We start from the raw sequence: 10766 nt of genomic DNA, 5'->3' as shown, positions 1-10766 counted from the left end.
ATCCAGCGCCTAACGTCCAGGCAACGTAGTATCCATTCGTGCTGTCGGTATCCCGTTCAACCGGAGGAAAATTATACTCTACTTGCCCACTTATTAATTAAACATCAAGTATGCAGTTTTGTAAGTCCAAGTCTTCAGTTCGTAAGTAGAGTTGACTTTTCGAAAGAAAAAGAAAAATTATTATCTCAAGGTTACAAATATTAGGTGCATAACTTGAATTTCGCTAATTTCTAGAAAATTTTTGCGGAAACTTTCGTCTACGTTTCAAAAATGTAAAATAGTAGATTAAGATTGTGAAATTTCGTCCAACTTTGTCGATGACCTTTGCAATTAAGCTAGGAAATCGTTATATCGAATTCTCATAGAATCACGTAGTCTTCAAAGCGTTCATGTCAATAACAAATAATTATTTACGTAAAATTAGCATAGATACGAATTTACTATACAAACAATACTTCACTGTGTAACAATACCCATACATACATTAACATAATATGGTGTGTACACACCCATGTCAGCGGGTTGCTAATAAATGTCTCAAATTGTTAAATTTTAATAATTTTGGAAAAATATAAATGCCCGATGGTTGATATGTAATGACGTCGGCGGGGCATGTTCATGCTTTAGGAAACTTTATGGGTACTATTTAACATGCGAGTGAATTTTTACATTATTCAATTATATCAGTCGTTGTCATCATGTCGATATACATACTGTAGTGATAATTCGTCGATAACGCTTTGAATATTGCATTTCTGGCTCGCGTTACGAGAAAACACAGAAAAAGAATCTTTCAAAGCTTACGATGAAATATGACCAATCTAGTATATTGCAGATATTATTACACGTACGTCCAAATAGGATCACGTACGATTAAAATGCACAACGATTATCAGGCTGATAATTGTGAGATACGATGAATAATAATAAAATTTTAATGAAACAAAATAAAGCAATACAAAAAACCACGCTCTTCTCCACTCAATAGTGAGATCAAGTATTTGTTGGGATTTTTTTCTTTCTAGATACAAATATTTATAAAAAGTATTCAAATTATACAAACATATGTACGTATGTGCGTATCTGCTACATAGCTTAATTCAATACGAATCAGTCATAATGTGTATATAGGTACGTATGGGGTATCCAAAAAAAGGGGGAGGGGAACAAATTGAAATTACGCAAATTTACAAATCTTCCAAGTTAAAAATGCTCACATTTTTACGAAACAATACATTGTTTCAATCAAATGCACCCCACCCACATTTCATATTGAAAGAACATACATCATACACGTTATATAATTTAAACATTCGGCTATCTCTAATCTTATCTATGACAAGAGATAAAAAAAAAAAAAAGATAAAAACAAATAGTCAGTCAGTAATTAAAAAAACTATCTCGAATCTGTAGAGAATTCTGTGGTTCGCTCACACGCTCACAGCGCCGGATACCTCAATTATTGAAACAAGTAAATACTGTCGATTTGGAGGGCTCTGTAAATTTGTGCAAAAACGCTCGGTATAAAAATAAATTTTCGAAATTGTTGTATCACAATGGTTGCACCGTACTGAATTTGTCTCTCCACTTCTTTTTCCCCTTTTTCCACTCATCCTTTTTTTCTCAGCATGAACCTGAGATAGATCCCAGTTGCGCGCACCTGATCTCTACCCTCTAAGCTCAACGCTTACGAACACGGATGTATACAATATGTTGTAATTTTTATTAATATATCCATAAAAATATTTGTTGCTTTATATAAAACTTATGATTAGCAGTAGGTATTATACGTAGATTAGAATTACAGTTGTCCAGCTTTGTGCAATAATCGATTCACTGAGCCTTTTGTGCGAGGTGGGCAACGTGAGCCATGCGCTCAGTAACCGGCCCACCGTGACCATTCGAAATATGTTTTTTTGTAGAAATGTCCGAGGCTGCAGCTGCAGCGGCAGCAGTGGTAATCTTCTGATGCCGCATTAGCCCCGACAATTTCGGCAAAAGAATTAGAACTGCCAGTGCCAAAATGTGCGGGGCAAGGTACATGTGTCTGTGTAGAAAAAATCAATGAACAAGTGAACAGATGAACAATTTCCATAGAACGATACCGCGAGAAATTGAGCATATGGGACGGTCCACTCGACTTACAGATACAGTCTAATACTGGGGTAGAACTCGAGTAGGATGAAGCTGAAGGTGACGTAAGCCATGAAAACTCGAGTTGTGACGAAAGTAAGCGTATCGTAAAACAGCTTGGAAGCATTCGATCCAAGGAAGTAAGGTCGAACGTGACGCCGTATCTGGATAAGAATTCGAATAATCAACGAAATATGAATAGCAATTAATAACCTGCTAATATTTTCATACAATCCACACTTTTAAACTTACAATTATTTACCGTTACATTACAAAGTATACCTACATAAATATCCAAATTCTGCATGTAATACAGCTTAAAGAAACTTCACTGAACAAGAAAATACCGAAATTTTCATCGAAAATTTTTAAAACGCTGCCATTTCGCACGCATTACGGGCAAAAGAAATTCTGCGAAAATTAGGCTACGTAGAGACCATCTGTAACTCTTTTACAATTGTAATGGTTATACGCTTTTAATGAATTCGAATACCCACCCTGTTGATTTAGTAAATGGTGGGAGCTTAAATATTTCCTTAACTGGTCATAATAAGGCTGCAAAACTTTTCTCTTTTTTGTGACTTACGGATCGCGCTGCGAAGGTGAATAACGCCCCTCCAGCGAAAGTGAGGTAGTAGCCAGGATAAAAACCGTGCCATAGAGCGGACAATGCGTAGGTGAGGATGGTGCTGTGTGTTTTGATCCTTTCGTAAACGATCATGCGTAGCCACCGATTGGTACCCTTGTTCCACTGCTCTATGCTGTCCCTCAGGCTAAGCGCGGTCTGTTTACACGTTGTTGAGAAAATGTGTACTTTTTGAATACAATGTAAAACACAAGGTTGGGGATAAAAACTTTATCAAAATGAACGAAGGATAAAATGAAAATGTCTGGTGTACGAACTTCGAACTTAAGTACGTTGACGTTCGAAATCAGGTCCCAGCGCGCGGTGCCGTCGACATTGTAACCATTGAAGCCGAGGCCCGAATTGTTGCATATGGCGTCAGCAAAGAGCCACGCGTGATAGTACTTGAAGCGAACAAGCATCGTGGACACCATGAGAAAGCCCACCTTGTAACCGAGGGTCGTATTCTCGATAAAGTCATCCTCTGGAGAGAAAAGAAGTTTTTTTTTTTTTTTTTTTGACGAGATTTATCAACAAACGACACGCATAAGAAACGCGGTGACATAGAAATTCACCGTGCCAACCTTTGATTTTTTGTATCGGAAACGATGGTATGAAAGAGACAAATATTACAGCACAAATACAGCTGGCGGTAACCTTCTTTACCACAACTAAACGTGGCGAAGGTTCCAAGACGATCTCGTTGCTGTTCAAATTCTTGTCCGTGTAGCCCTGAGAAAGAAAAAAAAATGTAAAATTAGAAAGAGTGACTATTGGACGGAAATTTCGTTGCGAAAACAAGTATGTAGAATCCGAAAGAATCAATTTCTCACTGCTAATGTTTTTGAGCCATAAATGTTGTGACCTCCGATAAAATCAATGTAGTCGCGGTAGAAAATCACCGGACCAGCCATCAACGCTTGAAAGTGTAATACGTAAGCGAAATACTCAAGGGCCGTCGGCATTTTTCTGAAAACACAAAAATACACATTGTATTTGAATTGGATTTCCGTAAAATTGAAGGAGGGATTCAGAGTTTGTAGTATAGTTAACCAGATTGTCTGGACAAGGACCGTGTCAGAGACAATGACTCGTATGGTAGAGTCATCGCAATACACGTAGACTTTGCCAGAGAATGAAAGTAAAATTAGAAATACAATGAATAGCATTCGGTTTGCATAGCACAAATTACTTCTCGATTCTCGTCGGTTTACACAATGTATTTAGAGCTAAAAGTATTTCATTTCCCGCGATTTATTCATGTTTTCTTACCACATGGTCTCATGTTTATCTTCGTCTTCTCCGGTTACTGTTATTATACACGGTACGTGATTCTCATTCACAATTTCTGTCCTGCCGACTGCAGAAATCGAGGAGGTGCTTGTATGCAACCAAATTTAATCGAAACAAGTTCAAGGAAAGGGGTCAGGCTCGTGTCGACATTCATGAATCATGAATTAGGAGCGTTGCACGTACGAACACGTCTATTATACACATATAACCGACGCATCCGACTTTGAAGTCTGCGAAAAAACTGTAGACAATGCGTTTAAATCGAGCAACGCTGTTACAATTTCGTAATAATTAATTCAGAATAAAACAGGCATTGTTCCGGTTTAATTAGAATATTGAATTATTGGTCGGATAGGATAAAAATAAAAAGAATATACATACAACAATACAGATGATAATGATGTACTGAATGAAAAACAATACATTTCCATGACTCGTCTAACAGTGCCCCTACCTTTGCTACCCGACCAGCTGGCATGCATTTACATTCCATGCGCTGCATGTAGGTATAACATAGATATAATCTATGGGTACAAGGTAGGCATACATAAGACGACAACTTGTTACTAACAGCTGGGTGAGTGGGACAACGAGTAAATAACCGCTTGCCAACGTATACGTGTACTCGATAATTTTCGCAACTCACTTGACGGCGTGATATCGCTGCGAGGGAGTGAGTTCCTCTTCCTTGCGTGTCATTCCGTCGTGGACGCTGTAGGCAAGGCTCGTTACCTTTTGTGTTATCACCATCAGCGGACCTGTCACGCAATTGCATCATAAGTAGCATTAGGTACACACGCCACTTTCAATACATTAAATAGTGATATTTGCCAAGCTGCGCGGACGGGTGTGTGCAATATATGCGATCCGTTAATTGGTCCGATGCGCAGGATGCGTGGCCAACAAGGATCTGATCCTATAATTCACCGGAGCATCGCTCGTGCCGACTGAGTGTGTATTGCGTGAACGCATTATGCGTATAACAACATACCTGTTATGTCTAGGGTGTAAGAACCGTAGTCGTATACTTGGCGGTGAAAATGTATGCAGGAGAGATAAAGAAGTGCGACGAAAAGGACAGCCCTGTAATCAAGAAATAATCATTTTTCCTCAACCTCTCAAATTTCAGTGCCGAGTGAAATTGTTCAAATCGCGAATGGATCTGTAAAAATATTTTCATAAAACTTGCAAACTATGGATAAATTTTAAGCCCATCCATTTTCTGATTTCGTTCAATACACTCCGTGATTACTTTACATCTTTGTGCGACTAATTTTTTACATTCCGAGTTCTCGCGTTCGCTGCATTTTCCTGCACATTTTCGTATCTTTGTCTAACATTTCTTGCACTGCGCGAAACCAAATTTTACCAGAAATTATGAGGCAATTTACGAGACCTTATTATCAACTTATTACATGCAACTTATTTTAACGCTTATAGTTATTATGGTAAATTGGTACGCCTGCATAATTCACATAAGGTTCTTTTATATATTCTAGATGCATAAAATATTAACCTTTGCACACTGCGAGGATTATGAGTCCGCATGACGACGTAGCAGAGAGCCGGAAGTCCCGCCAAATGCACCGCATGCCTGAAAGTGATTTATGTTTTTTCGTTAAACATGATTTTTTAATCCCTCGTCATTATCAGTACATACATATCTTATCATTTGTACGTTTTCAGTTGTTTGTTTTATCAAAATTCAATCCATCAACGTGAACGGATAAGTATCAATTACTTGAGGTTTTACAAGGTTTTATATAAACAATGCACAACGAAGTTCATGGACCGGTAAATCCAAAGAACGATCAGCCCAAGTCTTTAATGAATAATGTGAAACTCTGTGAATTCTCAAAGATTCTCTATCCTTGGAGTATACTTACAGTAATTTATTCGAGTCAGAACAACAGACTGCAAGGAACATGAATGAAGGAATGAATGAGACAGAGGAAGCAAGAGAGCAGGAAAAAAATGAAAAAAAAAAAAGAAATGGTTTTAAATGCCAACCAGAGACGGTGTTAATTGGCTTACTTGCCGAAACTGAAGTAACCAAAGAAGAGGCCGAGAACCAAGCCGAAGGCATGCCTTGTGGCGGGACTAACGGCTCGTGGGCTCAGCGAAGACCTCAACAAGGCAGCTAGTCCCAGTGCTGAGAATTGCGTCACCAGGAAGTTCATCTACGTTGTTATAACAGAAACAGGACAGTTGTAAACACATGCGGTGCAATAATGGAGAAAAAAAAAACAGCGTAAGTTATTATTAGATGGCACTTCCGTGCAGTTCAGGTTGTATGGTATAAGATATAGTTTATAATCACTGATATCGACGAAGGGGTAACACTGAAAATTGCACAATTCAAGTATGTGGAGTTCCAGGCACGTTTGACATAATACCGTGAATGTAAATTTTTAAGGCTCGGCTATATCACATAGAGGTAGTAAAATTTTTGGTAATATACATCGCTGCTCACAGCTCATTAATTTAATTAACATGCCGTGTTTTTGCAATATCACACGCTATCCTTCTACCTATAATGTATCATACATTGTACATTAATTATAACGTATCACAGAGCGTGTGAACAACCTTAGATTGCACGTAAAACGAGCAGCATAAGGATTATGAGTACAAGACAAACGCCTACTGCAGAATAGCTCTGAGACATGACTGCAGAGATCGGGAATCGTTCGCGAATAAACGCAACGATAAGCTGAAGGCAGAGTTTATCATCGCTTCGGGGTTTGTATCGTGTATATAGTATACAAATGCAATTATGCTGCAAAAATAAAAGAAAAATTCAAAATCTGAGTACAATAAGAACAGCGGAGACGCACGTAACGATACATTATCGATCATACTGTTTTCAACACAATTTTATCGTTATTAACAATATTTTGTTGGTCCAAGTATATGGCGGGAGCTGCGCTTAATACTGTGATATGTATAAATGTGCGAAATGGTTATGGAATTGCGCGGTTCGTCCTACATGGATATCTGCAGTCTTGAAGCAACCTAATGGATTGCTAATACAGACGTGTGTAGAATGCATAACGACATACTTGTGATGCAGCACGGATATATGCATAAGTGTTCTCTACATAGATCTCTGCACAATGGCCTGCGACAATTGTTAATTCATTCCCGACGACTATTATCAGCAGCTAGGTGGTTCATCATTTTATTGTTCCTGTACACGTATCTTAGATTAACCTGATGTCAGCCGGCCAGCTACGTGTTACGTTAGGGTGTTACAAAAAAAAAATTCTTTGCGATTTTCCAAAGTAATATCCCATAAAAAGTTTCTATGGGTTGACGGAAAGATTCTGGAAAAAGATGAGCTTTTGATTTTTCACTTTTTTTTTTTTATATAGTTTTGAATTTATGAAGAGTAGTGGACAAAATATTTCTTTCATTCGTTAAATCCTAAAAAAAATTTTAATTTACATAGTAGAAAAGACTCAGACGTTTAAAATTAAATCTCCAGTTGATGTTCGAGAAGCGTATATGACGATTTTTTTCTATTAATTCGATCTTATAAAATAGTTATAATTTAGTACGAATTTTTAATTTAGGAAAATAAAATTACCGTTCAATACGTCGTTATGTTGCGGATCGTGATCTTTGGGTAGAATATAAATTTCAGGAAAGGAATAGTACCTAATTGAAGTGCTACAACGTGTTTCATACTGAATTCAAAATGAATTTTAAAACAATGTGAAAAACAATGCAATATCATGTAAGGACGACCTACGACAACACGTTGAACACTCTCATCTTTGTCCAGGATCTTTCTTTCAAGCCAAGCAAACTTTTTAAAGGCTGTCAATTTATATTGAAAATTTTTTTATTCTAAAACACCCTTATATGTTACTTATATAAGGTACGTACATAAGGGAGAAAAAAGGAAAAGAACAGCACCGAAAAAGTGATGGCTTGTTCAGCTTGTTAGTACATTTTCTTTCTCTCCCTCAACACTTATTTCGGGAAGTTTCTTTTTAACCATGCGTCCATGCGAGTGGACGTCGTTTCGACGCTTGTGCTTGATAGTATCGGAAGCAAAAACAGAAAAAATGCGGCTGACGTTTGACTAATTTTAATTTCAATTCTAGGATCGGATATGCAACCGTTTGCACATATGTTTGGAATAGGTTCTATAACTAAAAATGAGCAAAATTGAAAGACTACAATTTGGGAGAGACCGACGATGTGCCAACGCAGGCAGAAATTGCGCGGGAAAAAACGAAGCAAATACCGCATAGCATGTAGTAACGCAATTCATGAATTCACGCCAGTCATTGAAATCGAACACCTGTTGGTTACCCCGCGTTCTTCGGCTGCTACGGCGTCTGAGGAGGCGCAAACACAAACAAACAAACAAACAAACAAACAAACACACACACACACACAGGCGCGCGCGTGCGCGCCCGGGCTCATGCACGGTTGATTTCGTTCTTATACGCGTACTTTATTACACCTGTAGCTTTTCGAGCTGCTTCTTCCTAAACCGGGTCTTCTGTGACCTTTCTTGCTGCATGAAATTCGTAAATTTTGATGCGAATTTTTCAGAGGCGCACAAGTGCGCATTGCCCTTTTCTACATAAGTATTTTTCATCTTTCTTAAATTTGCTGCATTTCATTAAAACATTTCTTCAATAAATACTTTACAGTACTTTCTAACTCGACGAAATGTTCCTTTCTCTCTCTGGTTTTTTGCTTTGTTTTTTTTTTTCTACTATTTTTCCTTTTTTCCTTAACTGTACGCGAGCAAGACATTTTAATCGCGCTTATAACAATGTGCGCAATTCAGGTGGCGAGGTTTCTCCCGTACGCATTTAATACGCATGACGATAATTCATACATTTCAACATCTGGGACAGCAATAACAATAGCAAAATACTATCAACAATATAAAATAAAAGCAGCAGTGGCATTCAATTGAAATATCAAAACACAACCATAAAAGTATGAGCCTTGAACGATCTCCATGTAATATCAGCGGTAGCATCGTGCATTACAATACGTATAGTCTACGGGCTATAACGGTGGATATGACGCCGCTCTCTGCATAGATCAGAGATCAGATACGTTTTCGATTCAACGTGTACGAGCAATGATGAAAGCGATTATAAATATTGCATGATATCATTGCCGCTGATACATATATTTAGATATAGTATAGACGTAGTGCAAGAGGGCGTGTGCTTGTATCGTTTGATTAATAAAACACTCAAGTACTTCCGCCAATCGGTCTCGATCGAAATACACCCCAAAACCGTTTTCACGCTTAATTGCTCAGTTGCGCAGAATGATTTCCTCCGTAAGACATCGTCCGAGACGTAACCCTGAGAGATCCCTCGTTCGTTTCATTGGAAGCGTGATAATTACGTGCTGGTTCGCCGTGATTGTTTGGTGCACAGAAGTGCATAAACACCGGTTAGGCTTGCCCACGCCCACGCGCGTCCCCCGTCCACTCTCACTGTCAGTAACGGCAGGCGATAATATGCCTGCGAATGGATATATTCCCAGCACGCGGAGCAGCCGCAGCGACACGCAATTGTCATCCCCCGATCGATTGATATATGTATGCAACTCTTACCCGCATGCAGTGTAACCTAGGCAGACGCGCGATAAAAGCGGAGCGGAGACTGCCGTGCCGCTCGACAAGCTGTCAGTGTCAACTCTGTTTGAATTTAACACGCGAGAGAAAGCGAGGGAGGATCAATAGGGGCTGTAAGTTTTAATGTAGGGCCGGCTTCGGCTTACCTGGTCAATCGGGAGGCCGGCCAGGTCGGCGAGCCACGTGAAGACTCGCGAGCCGTCGTAATAAACATCCGCACTCGACACACCCATCGCCGTTCGCGGTTGACGCCGTACTGCGAGACTTCGACGCAACTTCTGCCGTTCCGTACTGCGCTCTGCAATTTGCGGACCCCTCGGTGCCGAACCACGCCGCCCTGCTCCGCTCCGACTCGGCTCACGCAGCCGAAAACCAAAAACGCTGCCAGAGTCCGCCGTTGCCGCTCTACACGCCGTCTAAGAATTGGCTGGAAAATTATACGCCTTTGTGTTTTCAACTTCAGCGTCAAATTGTTACGATACCTTCGATCTGCCTCTTTGCGGTAAAAGTTGTCAAGCCCGGCGACGCATGGATATTTAGTCCATATTATTGTTGTACGTGCGTTTGTCCGTTTGTGCGTGCGTACGGTGTACATCCACGCACACGCAGTAGCGCCCGGGAGCCGGTTATTGCCCGGATACACGGTTCCGATCAAGTCCCTAGTGACAGCCCGACAACCAGGCTTATGGTACAGCACAAATGAAGAGCGAATCACGATGCTTTAGGGGGTCCGCACACCGACGATCGCTTGCTTTGCTTACTTTTATCGTTCACGTTTTGCATGCGTAGCTTTTCTAACCCAGTATCGACGAGTTCCCGCGTCCGCAGGCGACCGCTCACCGGTGTGCACGTACCCTAAGGTCAACGTGCCGATGCCTTAGCCGCACCGACTTCGGCGATGCTTGTGTTCACTCGGCTCCACTCCGTTCCTCCTGCTGCAGCCATGAGTTCCGTTGGCCGGGGGAACATATTTCTGTACAACGGGTGTTTCTGTAAATACAAATCACACTTTCGTATGGGTAGGAAAAATTGGCACGGGATGCGATCAACTGATATCTTGTTCGAATTCCCGGCACGCAGTTGTTAAGTTTCCAA

General features: G+C 40.1%; 1 protein-coding gene across 4 annotated transcripts; it reads right to left on the bottom strand.

Annotated features, from left to right (window-relative positions):
* Nucleotides 1-904: 904 nt before the first annotated feature.
* On the bottom strand, nt 905-10389 carry LOC124181043 (lysophospholipid acyltransferase 6). 4 transcript variants are annotated; one of them, XR_006870369.1, is made up of 12 exons: nt 9818-10093; nt 6086-6231; nt 5568-5645; nt 5043-5134; nt 4698-4809; nt 3592-3727; nt 3343-3490; nt 3037-3242; nt 2720-2917; nt 2146-2297; nt 1661-2047; nt 905-975 (listed from the first exon to the last, which is right to left on the bottom strand). XR_006870369.1 is itself a non-coding variant. In XM_046567184.1 (11 exons), the coding sequence occupies exons 1-11, from the start codon at nt 9902-9904 to the stop codon at nt 1834-1836; spliced, it is 1569 nt and encodes a 522-aa protein (XP_046423140.1). In that variant the 5' UTR covers nt 9905-10093; the 3' UTR covers nt 905-1833. The 4 variants fall into 4 exon arrangements, 3 of the variants coding, with proteins under 3 accessions (XP_046423140.1, XP_046423141.1, XP_046423142.1); XM_046567184.1 differs by having other exon boundaries at nt 905-2047; XM_046567185.1 differs by lacking the exon at nt 2146-2297 and having other exon boundaries at nt 905-2047; nt 9818-10389.
* Between the last annotated feature and the right edge of the window lie 377 nt (nt 10390-10766).

The sequence above is a fragment of the Neodiprion fabricii genome, chromosome 4 (assembly GCF_021155785.1).
Source record: "Neodiprion fabricii isolate iyNeoFabr1 chromosome 4, iyNeoFabr1.1, whole genome shotgun sequence".
NCBI classification, from domain to species: Eukaryota; Metazoa; Arthropoda; class Insecta; order Hymenoptera; family Diprionidae; genus Neodiprion; species Neodiprion fabricii.
This window is presented reverse-complemented; position numbering and strand designations above follow the sequence as displayed.

What these genes read in the sequence shown, in the direction of transcription:
- LOC124181043 (XM_046567184.1), bottom strand. Translation starts at nt 9,904, where the DNA reads ATGGGTGTGTCGAGTGCGGATGTTTATTACGACGGCTCGCGAGTCTTC. An exon ending in ATGGCTCAAAAACATTAGCA is followed by an intron (nt 3,491 to 3,591) that starts GTGAGAAATTGA and finishes TTTCTTTCTCAG; the next exon opens with GGCTACACGGACAAGAATTT. An exon ending in TCCGATACAAAAAATCAAAG is followed by an intron (nt 3,243 to 3,342) that starts GTTGGCACGGTG and finishes TTTTCTCTCCAG; the next exon opens with AGGATGACTTTATCGAGAAT.